The sequence below is a fragment of the Vanellus vanellus genome (assembly GCF_965231255.1).
Source record: "Vanellus vanellus genome assembly, contig: HAP1_SCAFFOLD_39, whole genome shotgun sequence".
Classification (NCBI taxonomy): domain Eukaryota; kingdom Metazoa; phylum Chordata; class Aves; order Charadriiformes; family Charadriidae; genus Vanellus; species Vanellus vanellus.
Genome location: NW_028126929.1, coordinates 265,338 through 290,339, shown reverse-complemented (window position 1 = coordinate 290,339; position 25,002 = coordinate 265,338). Strand labels below are relative to the sequence as shown.

General features: G+C 51.5%; 1 protein-coding gene across 1 annotated transcript; it reads right to left on the bottom strand.

Annotated features, from left to right (window-relative positions):
• On the bottom strand, positions 1–25,002 carry LOC309685606 (acrosin-like; the record flags this gene model as incomplete). The annotated part of the gene is made up of 4 exons (XM_082501345.1): positions 1–357; positions 831–976; positions 1,228–1,440; positions 24,996–25,002. The coding sequence occupies 4 exons, from the start codon at positions 25,000–25,002 to the stop codon at positions 1–3; spliced, it is 723 nt and encodes a 240-aa protein (XP_082357471.1).

The window sequence follows — 25,002 nt, the reverse complement described above, 5'->3', positions numbered from 1 at the left end:
TCATGCTGCTCGAGTCTTTTTCCCCCACAGGACCTGCAGCAGCTCCTGCAGCAGCTTAAAAAATTCCACCAGCTTCTGGCGTGGAAATGGACATGGTGCAAACCCGCCCGACTGTGTGGGTATTGGCCTTGGCCTCTGATAGGGGGTTGAAGTAAAGACTGGCTGTGGTGTTGTAGTAGCCGATGGTGCTGGGCGCAGTCCCATCTGGACCAGGATCCAGTCATAGAAGTGCTGGGTGGAGGTGTAGACTCCGGGCCGTTTGGCTCTGGCACAGCCTCTCCCCCAGCTGGTCACCCCAACAAGCCAGAAGTAGTCCGCGTTGTTGTCTTTGCACACCAGAGGACCACCGCTGTCACCCTGCAGGGGAGGAGAGAGGGTTGAGGTGGTGGTGGGTGGCCGCTGTCAGCGCTCTGGCCGGCTCCTTCTCTCTCCCAGCACCTGCCAGAGCTCTGCTCACTGCACACAACGGCGCTGCTCCGGCGCTGGAGCCTACAGAGCCTCATCTGGGAGAGGGTGGAGGGCCTGTAAGGTCGGGCGCTCTCTCATCTCTGCACAGTGCTCCCGGCTGTGTGGAAGGGGGATGCTTTGGGATCTGGACCTATGGGCTGCCGGGAGCACAGGATGGGCTTTCTGGGCAGCGTCCCCGGGCTCTGGGACAAGGCGGGCACTGGGCAAGGACCTGCAGCTGGGGAAGGGGAGGTGAGCACCAGCAGCGGTGGAGACCCAGCGGTGGCAGGGTGACTTGCCAGGCCAAGCACGTGCCGGGCGATGTTTGGGCGTTGCGAGAGGGCTGCCGGTGCTGCCGGGGCTTGACTTGCAGCATGTCCTACCTGGCAGGTGTCGATGCCACCCTGCGGATAGCCAGCACACAGGTTGTGGCTGTGGATGGCCCCTCTGTACCACCCGCTGCTGTTGCAGAGGTTGACATCAATGAGCTGGACCTTGGCCTCCTGCAGGACATCCGTTGACCCTGCAGCTGTGAGCACAGAAAGCAATGAAGCCCCAGCAGCTCCCCCCCTGCCTGGGTGAACCCCTTCCCTAGGGCTTGGCTTTGCGTCCTGAAGGCACTGTGCCCGTGTTTCCCCTCTGTCTGGCTTTGGGCGGTGGGTCAGCCCATTCTCTCCGGAGGCATACGTCCCCGCAGCCTGACTCTGGCTTTCGCCTCCGCTCTCGGGAAGCCCAACCCCTCTCCCCAGTGTGCCGAGCTTGCACTCAGGACACCAGCACTTTGGGGGAACTCACATCTTGCAGTGGTGGCGCCCCAACCGCTGACGTAGCAGGTGTGCAGCTCTGACACTCTCAGTGAGGCGTCGGGCACACAGGCAAGCTGGGTGTAGGAGTTGCACTGGACCGGCTGGTCCAGCTCCAGCAGGGCGATGTCGTTCCTCTGCGTGATATTCCTGTAGTGCTCGTGAACCAGCAGCCGCTTAATATGGCGCACTTGGGCCTCGGGGCCCAGCCGAGTCAACTGGGTGGCCCCGATCACCACGCGCCACATGCTGATGTTCCTGGAAGGCAGATGGAGAGGGGGGTCAGAGGGAGCGGAGCCACGCGCTGCAGCAGCCCCACCGTTCCCTGCCTTCTGCTTCCCAAGGCAGAGAGGAGAGCAGTGCCACGCAGGCTGCCACTGCCCTGGCATGCCTTAGGCACGAGCCATGTGGCGCTGGAGGCTGCTAGGAAGCAGTGGCCCGAGCCCAGCCTTCTCCTGAGCACTCTCTGGGCTGGGCTCGGCAGTGCCCAGGCACTGGGCGTACTGGCAGGAACGGGGATGGGAGTAGCAGGCGGTGCTGCGCGCAGGGCACCCGCGAGGGTGGTGGGGACAGCCCCCTTCCCTGGCCCTCCTTACCTGGCCTCGATGAAGCAGTGTGCCGCCGTGAGGACCCACTGTGGGCTGATGAGGGACCCTCCGCAGATGTGCCCCGTGCCTGCTTCCCAGGGGTCCTGGATGCTGACGATCCAGGGCCAGGCTCCTGGACGGGCATCGGTGCCACCCACCACGCGCGACATGCCGTACTGGTAAGCCATGGGCCGGAGCCCGCAGGTCCCTCTGTAACCAGAAACTCATGACTGTCCTGCTCCACGCGTGCTGCGGTTCAGGCTGAAGGTCAGCCCTCTTCCCTCCCCACAAGGCGCTGCACGGACAGCAGGGCCAGGGAACCCCCTGGGGCGGGCGTGCGTGCGCCCCTGTTTCTGCCTGAGCCCCGCAGAGGAGCTGTGCCAGCAGCCGGGGTGCTGGCCAGGATCTGAGGCTCCCAGGCGGGGTTGGGGAAGCTGTGGCCACGGGGGACAAGCGGGCTCCCTCCAGTGAGCCCCATCAGGGTTGCCCAAGCTCCCCCCCAGAGCCTGGGGCCACTTACCCACAGCTGTCCCACGCGCCTTGCACAGGCCAGCACAGGGCCAGCAGGACGACGACGAGGAGCAGTTTCATTGCTGCCAGTGGCGGCACGTGGCACCTGCAAGAAGCGAACCGAGGGCCTGTCGCCACCAGTGCCGCAGCCGACGTAATGCCCACAGTGCTCACGCTGCCCACGGTGCTCTTGTTCCCGGGGCTGATGTCACAGAGTCGCTGGTTCCGGGCACCGGGCCCGGTGGCCTCTTGGCAGAAGGGGGGGCGCCATGGGGGGTTCCCGGCAGGAGGGGAGGCAGAAGCCGGCATGGGACACCCCCGACAGACCCCCGCTGAACGCTCTGCCTGCGGGACGAGGCTGTGCAGGCCCCGCGGCAGGCAGCAGCGCCTGGCTGCGAGCGCTGCCTGCTGACAGCGGGCAGCAAAAAACCCCGTGTGGCATCGCGGCCTCTTGGGGAAGTTCACTGCCACCCCGCTCTCTGCAGCCCTTTGCCACCAGGGCCTTCCCAAAACACATACACCAGAGAACAGAACTGCTACAGGCAGCATGCACGGTTTTGGGTGTTGAGGGGCCCATCTGGCTACAGCCGCAGCAGGCAAGCGGTGATGTGCGAGTGGGACGAGTCCAGCACACCCACATGCTGCACTCCGTACCTATGCGCACGCCTGGGCGCACACACAGAATCACAGAATGGTTTAGGTTGGAAGGGACCTTGAACACCATCAAGTTCCAACCCCCCCAGCCTGGGCAGGGACACCTCCCACCAGCCCAGGTTGCCCAGAGCCCCGTCCAACCTGGCCTTGATCACTTCCAGGGATGGAGCAGCCACAGCTTCTCTGGGCAACCTGCGCCGGGGTCCAACACCCTCACAGTCAACAATTTCTTCCTAAGATCTATTCTAAACCTCCCCTCTTCCAGTTTGAAGCCCTTCCCCCTCATCCCGTCACTACACGCCCTTGTAAAAAGTCCCTCCCCAGCTCTCCCGTTGGCCCTTCAGGGACTGGGAAATGCCGGCACGTCAGTTTGTGTGCTGCACTCTGTGTGTGCACGCATCGTGTGTGCCCTGTGTGTGGGTGCACTCGGTGTCTGGGTGCACTCCGTGTCCCGGTACCCACACGGTGGGTGCACACTGTTTACGTGCAGTGTGGTGTAGATGAGCCTGTGAGCGTGCGCACTGCAGGTATGCGTTCACTGGGTCGAGCGCGTGCCGTGTGTGCGGGCATTTTGTGCGTATGCTGGCAGGCTGTGCGTGCCCGCACTGTGTGTGTGTGCGCGTGCTGCATGTGCATGCCTTCCACGCTCTGTGCATGACGTGCACGAGCACTGTGTGCATTACGTGGGGTGTTCCATGTGTGGTGGGGGCGTGTTTGGGGTGTTAGCTCCACCGAATTTGCCCCAGACTAAAATTCAATACAGTGAGTGTGTTTCTCACAATCTGGGGGCTCGTCCAGGAGACCTGAAGCCCACGTTCGGAGCCTTGGACGGGTGAGTAGACCGGGACGGCGCGCCACTGCTGATTTCAGCAATCCTCGGATTCTCCCCGCCCTCGGTGACGGACCAGCGGCAACAGCCCGGTGAAGGGGCTCGTGGACCAAAGAGGGGTCCCAGGGATAACCGCGGCAGCCGATAATACTTGTGCACGAGACCCGGGTAAGAAAATTGACTATTAAGTATTGCTCGGGCGGCTGGGTGACGGGGGATTGAGAGTGGTGTGAGTGAGACGCGGACTAGATCTGCGAAGCGAGTGCGGAGTCTTTCTAACCGCGGTTCCGTATCTCCGCGAGGAGACCGGACGGTGAAGAGACGAAGCGAAAGGCTGGAGTTGAGAGATCCCCCGGGGGAAAAAAATGGGACAAGGGAAAAGTAAAAAGGAATCTAAGGGAAAAGCTGATTAGGGAATTCCAGAAATACCTCCGGACAGTCCATTCGGGAGGATGTTGTTACAACGGGGGCAGGAAGGAGAGTCCTGCACCCGGGGTAAGGATAAAGCAAAGATGATCAATTACTGTATGTTTAAATGGACCAAAGAGCCCATGAGGCCAGACAGGTTGTATTGGCCAAAGTATGGTTCTGTAGAGGGACAGCTGTGTCAAGCACTAAATGTATACGTTAACTCTATAGAATCATTTGATCAAGAAGAAAGCGAGTATGCAGCGTGTTGGAAAGGAGCTGCAGGGGTTTTTAAATGGGAGACACAAAAGGAGAAGGAGAAGGAGGAGGACCAGAGACCAGCCTGGGATCCTCTCGAATACTTACCTCCCCCATATAACCCGGACCCTCCGGAAGGCACGAGAGAGCCTCAGGTCCCCGTTAGAAGGGAATGCCAGAGGAGACGGAGGCGGGAAGTGGGGAGGTCCGTAGTGGAAGAAAAAGAGGAGATGACGGAACCAATTGGGCTGCATCCTTTACGGGAGGTCCCGATGCCAGGAGTTCAAAATGGGGCAGGATTTCTGAATGTGCCCCTAACCAGTACGGAAGTCAGGAACTTTAAAAAAGAAATGAAGAAATTGTTGGAAGATCCCCTAGGTTTGTCAAAACAATTAGACCAATTTTTAGGTCCAAATGTATACACTTGGGAAGAAATGGGAACTTTGTTCTCCCTTGAGGAAAGACAAATGATCCGTGTAGCAGGGACGAGAATATGGGAAAGGAAAAACGTTCATGGGGTGGTGGGGGACCAAAAGTTACCCCTACAAAGACCTGATTGGAATCAAAATGACTCCGCAAGGAGAAGAAACATGTCTGATTATCGGACGTTAATTATAAGGAGAATTAAAGAGGCAGCCCCGAGGGGGTCAAATGTGAGCAAAGCCGTTGGCAGTAAACAAGGGAAAGAGGAATCGCTGATGGAATGGTTGAAGAGGCTCTGAAGGAATATTCAGCAGTTTTCTGTGACTGATCCAGAGACTGTGGCTGGCCAGCAATTATTAAAAAATAAATTTTGTCACCCATGCCTGGCCAGCTATTAGGAAAAAAATGAAAAAGATGGAAGACTGGCATGAGAGAGGAATCAATGAGCTGTTACGAGAAGCACAAAGAGTATATGTGAGGCGCGATGAGGAGAAGCAGAGGGCAAAAGCAAAACTAATGGTGGCGACTGTAAAAGAAATAACAAAGACTAAAGATAAAGCGCCCCAGAATCCGGGGCCAGGGATGAGAGCACACAAGATACAGGGAGCCCATCTGCTGCCGCTCAAAAAGCCCATGTGAATGAAATCAGGAGCCCCAGAGGGCGGAAAGTGTTACCATTGTGGGCAGGGAGAACATTTTAAGAGAGAGTGTCCCAGGCAAAAGAGAGGTCAACGAGTGCTTAAAATCTGTCAACAGGAAGAATACGCTCCCGAGTAAGGGTGTCAAGGGCTCTGCCTGCTGGGGGAAGAAAGAATTAGTGAGCCCTTGATAAACTTAAAATCAGGCCCCCAGGAGGAAATTTACGCCTTTTTAGTAGACTCAGGAGCTGAGAAGTCTTGTATTATGAAATTGCCTTTGAATGGGAAAATCCAGACACCGGGAAGAAGCAGCAACTCCGCTGGACCTCCCTGCCTCAAGGATTCACAAAATCCCCAAATCTATTTGAACAGACGCAAGAGAAAATTTTAGGGGAGTTCCAGGCAGAACCCGCAGTAAGAATCTTGCAATATGGAAATGATCTGTTGGTATCAGGAGAGAGGGAGCAAAAAGTCAGAAAGAGACATCGATACGTTTGCTGAATGGTTTTTTTTGGAGAAAAAGAATTAAGAGTTTCAACGACACAACTGCAGTTTGTACAAAAAGAGGTAAGGTATTTAAGGCATCTAATTAACAAAAGAAAAAGAAAAATCAATCCAGAACGAATTACAGCATTAAGTGTCCCAAGAACGAATAAAGACTTTAAGGTTACTAGAGTACTGTAAATTATGGGCTAAAGGATACAGAAATTTTAGTGACTGAGTCTATGACAAACTTGTAAAAGACAGTCCACTACAGCGGACAGAAGACAAACAAGAGCAATTTAAAGAATTAAAGCAGAAGTTAATAGAAACCCCAGGTTTAGCCCTCCCCTCCCTAGAAAAAAAAAAAAGAATTTCACGTTTTTATAAACACGGAAGAAGGGATAGCACATGGAGTTGTAATGCAGGAACGGGGCGGAGAAAGGAAACCGGTGGCATACTTATCCAAAATTAATGGACCCGGTATGTTGGGGGTGGCCCACATGCATACAGGCAGTAGTGGCCACAGCAATATTAGTAGAAAAAAGCCAAAAATTAACCTCTAGAAGAACCCTAATCGTACATCCACACACACACTGTAAGAACTATCTTATCTCAAAAGTCTGGCCAGTGGTTAACAGATTTCAGAACTTTGAAGCACGAAACGATTTTAATAGAAAAGAATGATTTGACCCTGGTGGTAGACAGAAACCTGAATCCTTCACAACTCCTGTAGGAATGGGCAAGTGGGGAGCCGCATCATGATTGATTAGATTTTATAAATTACCAAACCAGGGTAAGAGAAGACCTAATAAACACACCAATGCCCTATGTAATAAAACAAAAACAAACAAACCCAAAAAACTATCCAACAACTTTTTATAGATGGTTCCTCCTGATGTATAGTTGGAAAGAGAGCAAGGAGTTATGTCGTCATTGATGGGGAAGAAAAAGCAGTAATTGAAGAAGGAGGATTACCAGCAAATTAGTCAGCCCAGAGTTGTGAACTATATGCTCTGAAGAGAGCTTTAGATTATCTCCAGGGAAAAGAAGGCATTATCTATACAGATTCAAAGTACGCATATGGAAATTAACCATGGAAAGGAAGTCTCGTGATTTTGCTTTGACAGGAAAAAGCCCTGGAGAGCCTTCAGAAGGCGTATAAGAATCAGTGCTGCTGCATGAGAGCAACAGACAGCAAAAGCCTTGAGAGTGCCTTCGGACTGGGGTGGCACCAAACCCCTTCGACCCTACTTTGCTGCAGTTGTAATTGTTGCCTGTTATAAATTACACAGGTTAAGTGTAAGAATTGTAATAAGGTCATTTGAGGTCCCCGTGGCAGACAGGAGCAGTACCTCTCCCAAGTCTTCGATCTTTAGTGTATCCGATGTGGGAATACAACCCCAATAGATAAGTGTAAGTGGATTAGACATTATTGTTGCAGAACCCACAGAGAATTACGTAATGTGGACCGACCCAACCAGAATGTTCATAGATCCTCGAAATATCAGCTCCAATACGAGTTCTGGGACCGAAGAAAGGACCCTATTGTGCCACAAGAATCAGAGATACCGGACTAAAGAGGAGGGAGGGCAAGACCAGGTTGGCCTCTGGACTCGCTGCCAAGCAGAACTATTTCTCGGCTGTTGGAGGCACCCCAATAGGCACGAGAGGTAGGAGTATAAGCCAGGGTGGACCTCCACTGCCAGAGGCCACTCACCCCGGGCGAGGAACGGGGCGAGCAAAACCCGCAGCGGGCCCGGGGAAGACCGGGCAGCCGGTTCCTCCCACTCGGGGTCCCGGAAGGCTCAGAGTTTGGGGAAAGACCTCCCCTCCATCCCATTCTTGGCCTATTCCAACTTTCACTTTTGGATGAAACAGCCCAAAAAAGGGAAAAAAGGGGGTTTTAAACATAATTTTTGGGCCCGAATTCACCCAAAGGCGCTCAGGCAGTATCAAAGCTCCAGAATAGTTTAGTTTTTGAGGGGTTTTCCAGAGGTGCTGCACTGAAAGTGCGGAACGGGCGTCCGAATGGAGTTGGGGATGGGAAAAAAATCCCAAATTGCGCTGGTAGCTTCTCCCAGGCCCCATTTGTATTAAAAAAATCCAGTTCCCCAAGTTATGTTATAGACAAATAAAGCACCAAATTACTCCCGATTCCTTTCAAGGCGCCGGTGACAGCATCACCCAGACAAAGACGACACGCACAGGGACACACAAATGTCGCTGACAAAAGGATTTGCAGCACTCAACAATTCCCAGCTTTCTTCCCCCCAAATTGTTTAGATTTGTCCAATGATATTTCCTGAATCCTGGGTAGAAAAAAATAATAATAAAAAAATAACTGGGGAATAAAAGCGGGGAGGGAGAAGGGGGTTTGGTGGTGAGAGGAGCGCTCCTCTGTGTATTTGTCCAAAACTCTGGTTTTAAGCCCTGAAAAAAAGGAGGTAGAGGCAGCGTTGTGAGGATTTAATGCGTTTTAAAACACTATGAAAAAGAGCTTTTTATAGATTCACCACCAAGGAAGAAAATTGTATTTAGGAAGGTGGGAAAACTGCCCCAAAAAAAAGTAGGAAAAAGCACCCCCAAAAAAGGGGGAGAAATGGGGGGAAACTGCCCCAAAAAGGAGGAAGGAAAAAAAAACTGAAAAGGGGCGGGGGGGGAACGAACAACACTTTATAGGAAGGGTTAAAAGCTGCTTTAAGGAAGTGCTAAAACCGGCTTTTTTCCACCGGGAAGCTGGGAGACCCCCTCATTTCCCACCTTTAAAACCCGCTTTTTGCTCCAAAGCTAGGAAAAAAAAAAAAAAAAACCACCAAAACAAAACACCGCCCCGGAGGGAGGTGAGTGGAAAGGGCTGTGTGTGGAAAGAAAAGCTTTAAGGACAGGCTGGGCTGGGGAAAGGTGGTGGGCCCCGAGGGAGGGCTTGGGGAGCGGGGCTAGAAGCGTGGGTTTGGGGCAAAACTCTGGGAAAGAAACTGCAGGAAAGGGCCAATCTGAGTATACAGTTTTCGCGAAGCTTCAAGGAAAAGGTGACCAAAGGTGCCTCTTGTCCTTTTGAGAGCTGGTTTTGTCTAAGTTATTCATGCGAGTGGACTTTTGCCACACGGGATGGGAACGTTCGCTTCCCGGGATAGCTGATGCCCCTGGATAACCACTGCCCGCGAAGCACTGCGAAACCCCGTGTTCAAAAATGAGAACAAAGGCCGTGTTTTGCCTCTCGGAAGGATCTCTAAGCACCGTCTCCACGTTATTTTCAGTACCTTTCTGGTTGTTTTCTTTTCCCCCATCCCCGTGATGTCCGTCGGGGGGGCTGGCGGAGCTCTGCAGGCGGATGTCCGTCTCATTTTGGAGAAGGCCGGGCTGGTTTCGGGCGGTCCCGGATCTTTTGGAGGAAGGCTGGGCTGGTTTCGGCCTCGCATTGCCCGACGCGGAGAAAAGCGCTGGTGTGGAGCTCGTTCTCCTCGGCGCGGCCCCGCCCCTCTCGCCCGCGTTGCCGCGGCGACGCTGGGGGGCGTGGCCCGGGTCTGCCCCTCGGCACATGCGCGGTTGGGCGGACGTGAGGGGGAGCACTTCCGGTGTATGGCGGCGGTCGGGAGCTGTGACGGTCGGTACCGGGGGGGCGGGGGCCGAGGAGAGCAGGAGCGGGCGGGCGGTGGCGGTGGAGTCCATGGCCAGTTTGGGAGGTTTGTGGGGTGGCGGGACCGGGCTGTGGAGCTCGGGGGGCGGTCTGGGCCTGTTTGGGGGGGGCAGAGCCGAGTGGGGGGTCCCCGGGGAGGACAGGGCCGATTCAGGCCCCTCCCGTCCCCCGCTGCCGCCCCCTCACCCCCCGCTCGCTCCCCGCAGGTGGCGGCAGCCCCGGCCGCAGCGCAGGGTGCCCGGGGCCGGCCTGGCCGGGCGCTTGGCTCCGCTCTGGGCTCCGCTCTCAGCCCCCCCCGGCAGGTCAGCCCGGCCGTGCCCCCTTCGCCCGCCTCCAGCCCACGGCCGAGCCCCCCCAGGTACCCCCGAGATGGGTCGGGGGGTGTCAGCGCTGGGCCCCCTGAAGCGGGGGTGGTTGGTGGGCACGGGCATTGCTGGGAGCCCGTGGGCAGCCCTGGGACCCCCTTAAAGCCGACGGAGAGCCCCGGGGCCCCCTTGTCTCCCCCGGAGCCGACGGGGAGCCGTAGCTGTGGAGTCAGCTTAAGGAGTCTGCCCTAAGGACTGCTGCTTTTTGGAGCGTTGGGGGAGGGGGAGGGTTGTCGGTGTGGGGAGTGGAGGTGTGTGGGAGGAGTCCCGTGTCTTGAGGGAGGTTTGGGGGTGTTGAGCAGATTTGGGGGAGTGGGGGAGGGGTCCCCTCCTTTGGAGCTCCCTGGTTGGTTTCTTCTCAACTGTGGGAGGCAGCGGGCGAAGGGGGAAGGCAATAGAGTGTGTTGCTGTACTTCAGTCCTTGGTTGAGAGTCAGCGACTCTGCTCCCTTGCTGCTCAGCAGACTATTAGCTCCGTGGGGCTGTTTCTCCAGGCAGGCTACGACTGCAGAAACGGCCCCACTTCCTCGGAAGAGTTGTTAGCGGTGACGTCTCCTGGGAACGTACTGCCTGACGTTGGATAGACCTGGCACCACGCAGCAGCTCAGAGCCCCACAGCGTATGCTGCCGCTCTCAGTTGGCTCCATCAAATCCTCTGACCTGAGAATGCCAAAGGTACAGAGTTGAAACGGGCCCTTCCTCACCCGCTGAGTCAGATGAACCTTTTTGCACCCAAGTTGGCTGGGGACTGCTCCTGCCTCACCGCCTTCAGGCGGAGCATGGCTGTGAACAGGGGAGCTCAACACACAGTGCTTGCTGATTGCAGCCTGCTCCCTCGGGGGAGCACCCGCAGCCGTGGGATGGGAGGAGGAAGGACAGCACGAGGGCTAGAGACAAACATTTTATTTCTTTAACGTTTCACATACGCAGCACCCCAGAGGGGTTCCCGGCCCCACTCCCCACAGCTGCTCGGTATTAGGGGCACTGTTGGTCTTCTGGGCCTGGCGCTGTCACCATTTGCAGGGCTGGCAGAAGCAGACACGGCTAGTGGCATCTCCACCAGCCCTTCAGGTAGCCCCACAGCCGGGCGCAGCCCTGCCGCAGGCACCTTCCTGCCCTGCACAGCCCTGGGTCTGCCTGGCCACACTCCCTGCCCGTGGTCTTGCAGGACTCCTCCGTCTTTGCCTTCAAGGCCTGGAAAGCACAGGTGATCTCCTGCACCCGCTCCACCTTGTCCATGTCCATGGCTGGGGGCCTTCTGGGGGACAGGTGCTCATCCGTGGGCCCCTGTGCCCTGTCCATCCCCTGCTGGGGAACCCACTCTTTCTCGGTCCCTGCTGGCAGCTCCTGTGGAGGCTCCTGGCCGAGGACCGGCCCCAGTTTCCGCACTGCCCCACCAGCAGCCATGGGAGAGCGGGGTTGTCCTGAGTGTGTGAGCACCACTGGCTCTGTTGCTGCACTGGGCCAGGGCTCCAGGAAGTGGTAGAGGGAGCTCTGGGAAGAGGAGCTGCTCCTCAACAGGCTGCTGCAGTCCTCCGAGTTGGCCAGCGAGCACAAGCTGCAGGGGCTCTTGCGGTGGACCTCGGGGGGCCCAGGAGCCCAGGGGGTGCCTGGACCAGAAGCAGCTGTCCCCACTGATAGGACCTATAGGCGGCAGAGGAGGGCAGGGGGACCTGGGGGCTTGGGGGGGGCAGGGGGTAGAGAGAGGCATCACTGCTCAGATGGTATATGGTTGGCAGGGAGCCCAGTGGGTCCTGTGGGGCCCGGTGCTCCCTCCTCGCTGCCTCCTCGGTTGCCCTGCAGAGGAGGAGAGAGAAGAGACCCGCTGCACCCTGTCTCCTCCGTCGGGGCCCATGGGCAGCACCCCCTCCTCAGCAGGCAGGCAGGGCTGCCCAGCACAGGCAGGGCAGGGCACGGGCTGAGGGTCTGGGGCAGGATCTGGGGGTCTCCCCCACACTCCCTGCTTCTCCTGCATCGACTTGAGCTCCCATCCTTCATCCGCTAGCCGAGAAGCTGCTGAGGGAGGGGACGGAGTGAGCGGCCGGCAGCCCTTGGCACAGCCCCGGCTCAGGGCTGCCGTGGGGTGTGTGCTGTTTGCCCGGTGCTCGGTGCTGGGGCCACTCACTGCTCTGCTCCTGCGGGCGGGCTCTCACGTGCGTCATCCCTTGCTTTGGCTTCTTCCAGTCCCTCTGCAGGACCCCGGGAGCTGGGTGAGACGGGAGCAGCTCCCAGCCCCGCGCCGCAGCCCCCCACCCCTCCCCACGCTGCGGCACAGTGCGGTGCAGCAGTCGCCTACCTGGAGCCGCTTGGTCCGTAGCACAGAAGAGACGGCGCTGAGCCCCATCAAAAGCATCACGAGTGGAGCCAGGTGAGCTGTAGGTGGGATGTTGGACTCCCTCCTGGCACCAGCTGCGGTGCAGCCGCGCAACCCTGGGGTGCCCCCCATGGGAAATGTTAAAGAAATAAAATGTTGGTCTCTATCCCTGGTGCTGTGGTTCATCCTCCCATCCCGCGGCTGGGGCTGTGCCCCCCTCAGTGCCCGACCCAGTGGGACAGGCTGGCACTGCTGGCACCCACCAACCTGGGGGGGTGGGGGTGTCGGGGGAGCTGGGTGGGCTGGAGAAAGGGAGGAAGCACCTCTTGAAACCAGCTCGGCCCTCTCCAGCCACAAAACCCTCCCCAGAGGCACCAGAGGGGACCCCCAGATCCTTGAAGTGCTGCCCCAGACTCCCTCTGGCCTGCAAGAGTCCCCCCAGGACCCCTTACGGACACCCCAGTGGCATCCCAAATCTGGGTTCTTTACCTGCTGGGCAAGCCAGTAACACACTGTGTGGGAGCAGCCAGCCAAGCTGGTTTCAGAGCACCAGAGGTGAGAGGCAGGGAGCTGCCATCCCACTCAGCTCCATCTCCGCCGTGCCTTGGCTGTGCAGAGAGAACTTGGGGGGAGCTGCAAAACAGCTCAGCCCGGGCTTATCTCCAGATGGCACAGAACAACCAAGACCAAATGGCCCTTAACAATCAAAATGCCCCGAGTCCCATCCCACCACTCCTCCCGTGATGTTGAGCGCCGGACATCACAAACTGGCAACAGAGACTTCGCTATGGCACCACCAGAGGGAAATATCCCAGACAGTGTAATCCACTCGGGCATAATCCTGCACCCTCACCGAGTCAGGAAATATAAACCGCAGGGTCTGGGGAGACAAATGGGGAATCCTCCAAGGATACAGCTGGCCCCTAGGAGATCTGTCCCCCCCATCCAGGACGCTGTACAGGGTAACTTCCCAGGGATGGAGCGACCTCACCTGAGAGAGAGAGGGTAAGTGACTAAGAAACACCCGTACGGTATAGGGCATGCGATTGAGTTTGTGACTGGTGCCCTCTTCTAAGGTATTAATATCTAGCGCCCTTGTGGTTTGCGTTGCTACTTGTCGGGGGCATTTGTAGCTCGCAATAGTGGATCCCACTAATTGCTTTTAAACCGCAATAGTGTAATCGCCATCGCACACACAGAACTTGCAATAGTGACGTATTGGGCCCGTGAGTGAAGTCCAAAGAAATTGTTAATTTGAACCTCTCAGTGAAGCCCTTTTTCCCGTTTTGTCCCACTCCCCGAGCCACTGGGTAAAGGAACACCTGGCAAAAAAAACACCACCCCAAAAAAAAACCCCACACCACATCCCCCACTCCCCACCCACCCCTTCTCCCCCCATCACAGCCATGGGGCAAACTCCCACCCCCCCCCCCCCCAATCTCAGCTCGGCCGTGACCCCCCCGAGACACTGGAAAGAGAGCAACGGAGAGCGAGCTCAGGCTCGTGTGAGCTGGAGAGATTTCTCTGTTTTTTGATGTTGTTGTCGTTGGGTGGAGTTTGGTTGGTTTTTTTCACAGAACACTTTGCAGTGTGGTGTCACAGCCCCCGGGGCCGGCGCTGGCACCGCCACCTCACCCCCGGCTCTCGTCCTTCCTCTTGCCCGGTGGCTTTCACCCCGTTCCTTGCTTGGTTTGGTTGGTTGTTTTTTCCTTTCTACCTTTTTTTTTTTTATATTTGGGGTTTTTGTTTCCTTTTCCTTTTTTTTTCTCTCCCCCCCCTTTTTTCCTTTTCCCTTTTTTTCCGTTTCCCCCTTTTTTCTTCCCCCCTTTTATCTCTTTTTCTCTTTGTTCTTCTTTCCCCTCTTTTTTTTTCTCCCCCCATTTTTTTCTTTTGTTTTTTTTCTTTTTCTCTTTCTAAACATCTCTCAAGCTTTCTCCGAAGGAACGGCCCCTGGCTCTCAGCCAGCAGAAGGAGACTATGGAAGAGCTCTGGCACCCGTGGGATTGCTTTCCTTCTCCCGCCTCGCACTCAGTAGAGAGCGTGTTTTCCAACTCTTTTTTTTTTTTTTATTAAGAAAATAAACAAAAATAATGCTCCAGCTATCAGTTTTGTAAGGCACACAAAATCTCTAAAAGGGAAACAGAAGCGCAATGTGCTGAGGTATGAAAACCTGAGGTAGTTTTTGTGTGTGGATGTGTGTGTGTCATCTGGGGTTGGGGGTTGTGTCTGTGTTACTTTTGAAATTAAAAAAAAAATAATAATTTTGCTAGTGTGTTGTTTTTTTTCCCCCAGCCCTGGGCTGACAACCTGTTGGAAATCTGGCTTTGCCCCCCTTCTCTCTTTGCAACCGGGATCTTTCCCCAAACCATTTTTATCCAAGCACAGCCTTTCCTTTAACCTCTAGAAAAGCCGGCTTGTGCTAAAAAACAAACATCCCCCTCCCGCCCCCACCCCCTCTGAAATGAAATAAAAAAAAAAAAAAAATACTTACAAAACTTAAAAATCGCCGTTAGTTTCGTTATCGTTACATTAATTCTAAAAACTGATGAGTCGCTGCGCTGCGTGACGCAGCCCAACCTCCCCCCCTCAACGCTGGGCGAGCTCCTCTGGCCATGCCTGGGATGAAAACCGGGTGGCTTTTAGGAAATGAAAAATTTAAAAAAAAAAAGAATAATAAAAACTCTCTTTCTCTGTCTCTCTGCCTGTGTTAGTCCAACGAAAGGGAGAGCGTCGGGAGGCGAGGGAGGAGGAAGGGGGAGGCTGTGGGATGGAGAGAGCCCTCCCCGTACCCCTCGGCTGTGCATCCTCGCAGCGCCACGGGGAATGGGGGTGGGGGGGTCTGTGTGGGGGTCTTTGGTTTGCACAGGGTGGCCGTGGTGGGGGCTCAGCCCCATCCTTACAGTGCTGGGGCGCACGGGGCTACCAGGCACAGAGTCCCTCCCCCAGTGAGGTGCTTTGGTGCGTTGAGGTGTTAGATGGGGTGGCACAGCCCCTGCCCGCCCCGGGAGGGGGGACACCACCTCTCCGGTGGCACTGGATGGGTGGGAGGGAGGGAGGGAGGGAGCAGAGCTGTGGGAGCCATGGAGAAAGGTGTGGGGGTGTCCCTCATCGTGGCAGCCCCCAGCAGCCCTACCCCGCCACCCGGCCACCCCAAGGGACACCCAAGCCCCATCTTGGTCCTCTCCCCGTTGGGTGACGCCCTTCCACCCACCCCGGAGGTGCTCTCCTCTCCTGCGGGGGGGACGCCCAGCGCTCACCTGGCTAGAGAAGCACCGGGGGGGTGCTTAGGGGGCATCTGAGCTTCCCAGTTACAAGGGCGTAATTAGTGCACCATTAATAACCATTAATAACCACTTTGGCTCTGCTAACCAACTGCAGCGAGGCCCCCACCCCGCTTTAGCACAGGCTTCCTGATGCCAACGCCTCCCACAGCCACTGGGTAAAGCAACACCTGGCAAAAAACCACCACCACCCCAAAAAAAAACCCCACACCACATCCTCCACTCCTCACCCACCCCTTCTCCCCCCATCACAGCCATGGTCTTTTAAGTTGATCCCACAAATTGATGCGAGACAGAGTCAATTAAAAATTTGGAATATTTATTTAGCAAGCGGCAGCAAGCAAAACAGCACTGGGCAGCCCGGGAGTCTCACTCCGCCGACGGCTCGCACCCGTTTCCCGAAAGTCCCTGGTTTTATACTCTTCTTTTTCCGGTAGAGGGGTACTCTGCATCTGCACGACACGACTTGTTGCTAGGGGGTCGTTTTCTGCTTTCCTTTTCCTCTTGGTTGTCGCAGGGATGAAAGATTCATGTCTTCCTCACATCATGTACTCTTCGTCTTCATGAGCCCTCCTCCCCTCCTCCAAGTCTTTTTCACATCCTACTTTGTTTGCATAACCTGACCTTTGCAGTTTTAGCCTTGCCCGCTCACAGGATGCTGGCTATCTTGCAACAGCAGGTTCAGCAATTGCCTTTTTGTAAAACAATGTGACAATGCGAGTTTCTAGGTTTGGTGAACAAACAGCGCTGAGCTTATCACAATTCCCCCCTTTTACTTTTCACTATTTTGTTCATCAAACCGCTTAAGCACTTGTGCTTGAGCTTTTATTGTGCTTGAGATAACCTACTGTCCAGAGGGTCCTTGAGCGACTGGTTGGATCAGCAAATGATCTTCTGTTACTTATTACAATCCTTCCCCTCTTTTTCTTTTATTTACAAGAAATTTGCTGATCAAACCTGGACAGTACTTCACAAGCTGCATTTAACTCAGAGTTTTCATCTGGTATAATCTTCATTTCTAGTTTTGATTGCTTTATTACCATTAGTTGCACTGTTTTTAACTTGTTCTTAACAAAAGCTACAAATTTATTAACAATAACAAGGCCCGAAGGTTAGAATTAACCACAGTATTATGAGGGGCCCCGCCACGGTGGAAATTAAGGTAGTTAACTATGGTGCCAATGGAAGGGTTGGTGCTCATTTCTTGAGGCCGTGGTAGTGAAAGGATACCAGCTTTCATTGCCCCACTGTTTAATACCTCTCTGCCTGTCCTCGTCCACTCTCGTGCAGAGAGCAACGGGATATCAATATCTTCTCGGCAGCAGCAGGTAGTCTTCAGGGGAATTTTCTGGCTTTCCTTTTACCACGCCTTTCTCACTTTAGTAACTCTGCTGTTAATTTATCAATAATTCTTAAATATATTTCCACCTGTTTTGTTGCTGGGCCTGTTTCCAGAGGAATCTTACAGCACACTGTCTTAAGGCTCAATACCAGTTCATTTCTTATACCTCCCAGGGTTCAGATATTGATAGTTCCCACCCCCAAAATAATTTACAGATTTTTGCTTGACTTTCTGATTCTTGATATGTCAGATTTTTGCGACAATTCATACAGCAAGATTGCATGTTAAACGAGACACATGACCACTTCTTACCAAACTTTGCACACTTGCAAACAACCTAACATAGGTATCCAGAAGTATGGTGCTTTATACATGGTTAAACTATCCGTTACTTCTCTTCTGGAAAAGTGTATTTACCAGTCTCGTTCCTTAATCTTACTCAAAGGTCTCTCGGTTCCGACGTCATAGTCCACCTTTCTGGGAAGATAGGTCTTTTTATTCTGCTAGTGTGGGTCTATCCTTTCTCCGCTGTCCGTACTGCTGTATCTGTTAAGTAAAACAACAAAAAGGTTGTAAGGTAAGTAAACAACAAAAACAACGCCCCCTCCCAGCGGGGCGTTAAAGATGTTTCTTTTCTGGTTTTGGTCAATACCTGATCTCCAGGTTGGATTCGGTGTATGGAAATGTCCAAGGGAGGTCTCTTCTTTTAGTGAGTTCTAAAATATACTCCGTTAAGATTTCATCTTCGACTTTCAGGTGTTTTACTAATATTCCGAAATCGTAAGGCATCCCATACAACAATTTAAAGGGGGATATACCAGTATCTGTTCTTGGTTGAGTTCTAATATGTAGTAAGGCTAATGGCAAACATTTAACCCAATTCATTCTCGTCTCTACCTTCAGCTTGGTTAGATGTTTCTTTATCTCCTCATTCATTCTTTCTACTTTCCCAGAACTTTGAGGATACCAGGGAGTGTGGTATTCCCATTTTGTTCCAAATAATTTAGTTGCTTCTTGATTATTTTGGAGGTAAAATGTGGGCCTCTCTTCCAAGAGGACTTTAATAACTGTTTTCGCCGTAGTTCTTACCACCGAGAAGGCTTCTACAAAGATCATCAACCAAGACTAATAGATACTGATATCTCTCAACCTTCGGTAATTCAGTAAAATCTACTTGTTTGTTTGTTTTTGTTTTTTTTTTTTCAAATGGTCTTTTAGCCAATTCACGCCCTTCTTGTACTTTTTCTTTAAGTTGTCTCTTATTCACTTTGTGACAGGTTAAACATCTTTCTAAGATCCTTTTTGCTAAACCGTATATCCCGACACAGGCATAGTTAGTTTCAAATTGATCTACAAGGGCTTGAATTCCTCAATGGGTTCTGCTGTGTAATTTGTTAAGTATGCCCCGGGCTAATTCTTTTGGTAGGATTTCCAAAGGTATGTACCACCTCAAAGGCATACTTGGAATCCGTATAAATAGTCCCAATTTTATTTTCTAAAAGTTTTTGGTGCTTTCAACATAGCATATGATTCACAGGCTTTTGCAGACCCAGCCGTATTCAATGGCCCCGATTCTCTTATTCGAAAAGTGTACTTATCCACGATGGCATATCCTGATTTTTGTTTCCCTTCCACTACTCATGAGGAGCCGTCCACAAAGAATTTTTCTCTTTCATCTAATTCTTCTTCTTCTAAATCTTCTCTTATTTTGGTCTGTAGATTTATTAACTGGAGACAGTAGTCTTTCTTTGGGCTCTCCGTATAAAAATTGGGCCGGATTTTGAATGGAAGTCATTTCCATTTCTAATCTAGGGGAGTTAATCAGAATTCTCTCATACTTCGACAACCGACTGTCAGTAAGCCATTTATCAGCTCATTGTTGCAACACTCCCCGGATGTTATGGGGGGTATATACTTTCAGTTCACCTCCTAAGGTGACTTTTCCAACCTCCTTTATTAATAATGCGGTTGTCACTACCACTTGCAGGCAAGTGGTCCACCCCTGGCTTACAGGATCTAAGATTTTAGAATAATATCTTACAGGTTTTCTCTGCCCTGCCCATCCCTGGGTCAAATCCACATATGTTGTTCTATTATCCACACTGATGAAAATTTGAAAGGGTTTACGGATATCAGGTAAGCTGAGGACAGGTGCTTCTATTAATTTTCTTTTTATCTCTTCCCAACGCCTCTTGTCCTCAGAGGTCTACTTTACTAGTTCATTTTTAGTTAATTTCATTCATATAAATATTTTACTTTATTACTATAATCTTTTATCCACTGTCGACAGTACTCTAACAATTCTAATTGTCTTATTTGCCTTTTATTAGTAGGTATTGTTACAGACAAGATTCCTTTTACTCTTTCGGGATTTAATTTCTAATGCCCCTTTGTAAGCCAGTGCTCTAGATATTTTACTACTTCTTCTGTAAACTGTAATTTAGATCTTGAAACTTTTAGTCTTCGGAGACTTAGAAAATTTAGCAACTTAATGCTTTCAGTTCTAACATCTTCTTGAGTTTTTCCAGCAATTAGTAAATTATCTACATATTGTATCAGAATCAACTCTTGATTTAATTCATAGGATTCTAATAATTGCTCTAAAGCTTGTCCAAACATATTTGGGGGTTCTGTAAACCCCTGGGACAAGACGGTCCACCGTAATTGCTGTTTTCTATGTGTTTTGGGATTTTCCCATTTGAAGGCGAAATAATCCCTGCAATCTTCCTCTAAGGAGGAGGCCCAAAAGGCATCTTTTAAATTTATGACACTATACCATTTGTAATCTGGGCTTAATTGATTAAGTATAGTGTTGGACCAGATGATAGGACCCATCCGGCTGCTTTACGGGCAGGATGGGAGTATTGTGAGGAGACATAAAGGGTTTTAAAAGTCTTTGGGTCAAAAATCTCTAGATTGTTGGTTGCAACTCTTCTCTCCCTTCTCTGGAGATGGGATATTGTTTTATCTTAATTGGTTGGTCTGGGTCTCTTATGGAGACTGTGATCGGTTTAATTTTTTTTTTTTTTTTTTTTTTTCACCGATCCTGGGCTATACCAGGTTTCTGGATTAATTCTGGCTTCATGTTCCGCAGTTAATAAGCATAATTTTACTTTTAGTTTCTCCTGACCTACTCTCAAATTAATTCCTTATTTTACTATCAGGTCTCGTCTCAAAAAGTTATATTCAGCTTCTGGAACTAATAAAAATGTTCTCACTCCATATTTATTTGGAGTTTCTATTGTTACACTTTTTATCAGGGGCACTTTAAAAGTTTTCCTCTTTGCACCGATTACTCGGAGTTTTTCCTTTGATTCAACACATCCAGATGGTAACCTTTGGACGGTTGATCTTTTGGCGCCCAAGTTCACAAGGAACTCGGACACTTCGTGTTGGGGACTCAATTTTAACTTCATTTAGGGCTCGGTGACTTTACGAGTCCCCAGTAAATAGAAACTTTGACCCCTCTAATCTTCATTAAAATCTTTTTGTCTTATATTCCTTTTCAACAATGTTTTTATAAATGTCGGGGGGGTTATCTTTCCTTTGATATTCACTAAGAGTTTTATTTATATTCTGTCTTTGAGGAACAGATTCTTTAATTTCTTGATCAACTCTGGTGCGCAGATCCACCATATGAGTTTTATGTTCAGTGTCTTGATTAGTCCAGTTTGGCCGCTGTAGTAGCCATTTAATGTCTGCGCCTGGACTATGTCGATGTTCCCTCTCCTCTATTATAAAAATTCTTTTTCGCTTAGGGCGAACACACAAACTCTGCACCTCACTCAAACACTCACTCAGTCATATAAAAGAGCCTATTACACTTCTCACTCACACCAAAAGATTTTCTAATTAAAACAATAGCTAGTTACGTGTAACTTAAATCTTAAACTATTTGCCGTTTACCACTAATCTGCACCAAGATAGTCAGACTGATCACAAATCTAAATTGGCCAATATAAACATTTTCTTATTTGTTTCTTTCTCTCCATATTTCCATACAATAGTGAATCAATTTCACTTTGTCCTTACCCCGCCTAGAAGGGGTAATCATCCTAATATTTGATCATTAAACTTAACGGACTGTCTGGTGGTATTTGGGGAAGTCTCACATGAGGTCCCAATCCACCCATGGGATCAGAGGGCTTGCTCTTCCTCTGTCCCATCTTCCGGAGTGCCTTCTTTCACACACACACACGCTCCCCCTATTCGTGGCCCAGTCCCTCGCGGGAGATGGGAACTGCACTACTAAGGGGTCCGCACTCGCTTCATCCGGTGGACTACTAAGTCCGGTGGACGTCTCACATGATCACACTCCGGGATACCCAACCCCAACCGAACGGATAACCGGCCTATACTCACGCGTTCCTGCGTCTTCGTTCGGGGCTTCGTGCACAAAGATTACAGGGTTTGCCGGCTTTCTTTTGCTTGTTGCCAAATTTAGGGTTCGTCGGTAGAGGATGTGATGGGATAGCACCCAGCCAGGGCCGCTGAATTTCAGCGGGGCGCCTCCCTGTATGTGGCTTCTCACCAGATTGCCTCTATCCGAGTCACGGCACCAAAATTGTTATATGTTGATCTCACAAAATTGACGTGAGACAGAGTCAATTAAAATTTGGAGTATTTATTAGCAAGCGGCAGCAAGCAAAACAGCGCTGGGCGGCCCGGGAGTCTCACTCCACCGACGGCGCGCCCAATGCAGCGGCCTTCTCAAATATATATATGGTACTTTTTACATAATCATAAGATCTCTTAATACGGCTATACATATGCATAACCTATCCCTGCTTCATATTAAAATTAGCTTTAAGAAGTCATTTTCATAAACTCCTCCTAACTGCGCTTGCGCAATGCTTTGTGGTGGTGGTCGCTGAGGGTCTTGGGGATGAAGGCTGCAAATTCTTCTTCATCACTTCAAGTAACCTTTTGTCCCCACGCAGACTCGGTTTTTCTTTTTGGTCTCTGTCCAGACCGCAGGGTTGGTTTCAGCCGCCTTTCAAGACCTTCTTTTATTCGTTATCAGGAGCTGTCCTTGGCAATGCCTCAAGACTTCTTGCTTCGTCCATTTTTTATCAGGCCTGTCTTTTAGGTTATGAATTACTACTAGTTAATTAGTACTATATCTTTGACTCAGTCCCCCCCTTTTTCTAAAGAGTTAGTAAATTCTATAAGGATTCTTCATCTAACATTTTCTCAAAGTATTTATCCAAGTGCTATAGGTATCTCTAAAACTCTGGCAGTACTAAACAAACACCTTTAAAATTACACAAATTAATATCTTAAACACTAGTATTGCCAGTGGTCTTGGGGTGAAGGTTTCTTTCCTTCAAGTCTTTTCACAATTTATTATACTTTGTCTACATAACTTGACCTTGCGGCTTAGTCTTGCCTGCACAATCATGCATATCCTGTTTACACAGTAAAATGTTGGCCATCTTGCCACCTCTTGTTAAGCAGTTGCCTTCTTGTGGAAATGTAAGTTTTTAGGTTTGGTGAACAAACGATACTGAGTTTATCACACCGGGGCTCGTCCTCCTTTTTGTCTCGCCTCTTCCTTATCATCAGAGAATCTTAGAACGGTTTAGGTTGGAGAAACCTTAAAGATCATGTACTTCCTACTCCCTACCATGGGCCGGGACACCTTCTACTAGACCAGGTTGCTCAAAGCCCCATCCAACCTGGCATTGAACACCTCCAGGGATGGGGCAGCCACAGCTTCTCTGGGCAACCTGGACCAGTGCCTCACCACCCTCAGAGTGCAAAATTTCTTCCTAATATCTAGTCTAAATCTCCCCTCTTCTAGTTTGAAGCCATTCCCCCTCATCCTGTCAGTACATGCCCTTGTCAAAAGTCCTTTTCCAGCCTTCTTGTAGGCGCCCTTCAGATACTGGAAAGCTGCTATATGGTCTCCCCGGAGCCTTCTCTTCCCCAGGTTGAACAAGCCCAACTCTCTCAGCGTGTCCTCACAGGAGAGGTGCTCCAGCCCTCGGATCATCTTCGTGCCCTCCTCTGGACTTGCTCCAAGAGGTCGATGTCCATGTTTAGGGCTCCAAAGCTGAAGTCTCCAAAGAGTCCATGTGGGGTCTCATGAGAGCAGAGTAGAGGGGCAGAATCACCTCCCTTGATCTGCTGGCCATGATTCTGTTGATGCAGCCCAGGATGCGGTTGGCCTTCTGGGCTGTAAGTGCCCATTGCTGGCTTGTGCTGAGCTTCTCATCCACCAACACCCCCAAGTACTTCTCCTCAGGGCTGCTCTCAATCCGTTCTCTGCCCAGTGTCTCTTTGTGCTTGAATTGCCCTGACCGTCGTGCGGGTCCTTGCACTTGGCCTTGTTGAACTTCATGAGGTTTGCACAGGCCCACCTCTCCAGCCTGTCCAGGTCCCTCTGGATGGCATCTCTGCCCTCCAGTGTGTTGTCCACTCCACACAACTTGCTGTGGTTGTAAAACTTGCTGAAGGTTCATGTGATCCCACCATCCATGTCACTGACAAAGATGTTAAACTGTACTAGTCCCAGTACTGACCCCTGAGGAACAGCGCTCATCACTGCTCGCTACTTGGACATGGAGCTGTGGACTGCAACTCTTTGAATTGTGACTGTCCATCCAGTTCCTTATCCTCTGTCCATTGGTCAAATCCATGTCTGTGCCGTTTTGAAACAAGGATGTCATGTGGGACAGTGTCAAATGCTTTGCACAAGTCCAGGTAGATGACGTATTGCTCTCCCCTGATCCACCAATGCTGTAACGCTGTCATAGAAAGCCACCAAATTTGTCAGGCAGGATTTTCCCTTAGTGGAGCCGTGTTGGCTGTCACCAATCACCTCCGTATTTTCCGTGTGCCTTAGCAGAGTTTCTTAGCAGGAGGATCTGCTCCATGATCTTGCCAGGCACAGAGGTGAGACTGACCAGCCTGTAGTTCCCCGGGTCTTCTTTTCTACCCTTTTTAAAAACGGGGGTTATGTTTCCCCTTTTCCAGTCAATGGAAACTTCACCACACTGCCACGACTTCTCCAATATGATGGATAGTGGCTTAGCAACTCCATCTGCCAGTTCCTCAGGACCCATGGATGAATTTCATCAGGTCCCATGGACTTGTGCACCTTCAGGTTCCTCAGCTGGTCTCGAACCTGGTCTTCTCCTGCAGTGGGTGGTTCCTCATTCTCCCAGTCCCTGCCTTTGCCTTCTGCAACTTGGGCAGTGTGATCAGAGCCCCTCTCAGTGAAGACTGAGGCAAGAAAGTTGTTGAGTATCTCAGCCTTCTCCATGTCCCGGGTGGCCAGGTCTCCCGTTCCCTTCTGGAGTGGGCCCACATTTTCCCCAGTCTTCCTTTCGCCTCCCATATATACCTATAGAAGGCTTTCTTGTTGCCCCTGACACCCTGGGCCAGATTTACCTCTATCTGGGCTTTAGCTTGCCTAACCTGATCCCTGGCTGCTCGGACAATTTCTCTGTATACCTCCCAGGCTACCTGGCCTTGTTTCCACCCTCTGCAGGCTCCCTTTTCCTGTTTGAGATTGTCCAGGAGCTCCTTGTTCATCCACGCAGGCCTCCAGGTGTTTTTTGCCTGACACCCTCTTTGTCAGGATGCATCGCTCCTGAGCTTGGTGGAGGTCGTCCTTGCATATAAGCCAGCTGTCTTGGGCCCCTCTTCCTTCCAGGGCTTTATCCCACTGTGCTGCATCAAGCAGATCCCTGAAGAGGCCAAAGTCTGCTTTCTGGTCCTTCTCCCCATCAGCTTAACCTGAATGACCAGGTGTCACTGTGCTCTGGGATTGCCCTGGCATTGCCAGCTTTCTTTGCCAAACACTGGGAGCTACTGCTTGCGACTTCCAAGAGAGGTGGATGCCTGTCACACAGCAAGGGTTCTTTGGGTATCGGGCGATAAAACAGCAATGGTCTATGGACCAAGTCTGATAACCTTATTATAGTAATATAAGTTCACAATCAATATAATTAAGACTGAGCGGAGCTCAAACAATCTAGGCATGAGTGAAAGTGAGAAGGGGAAACCTCACTTGCCAT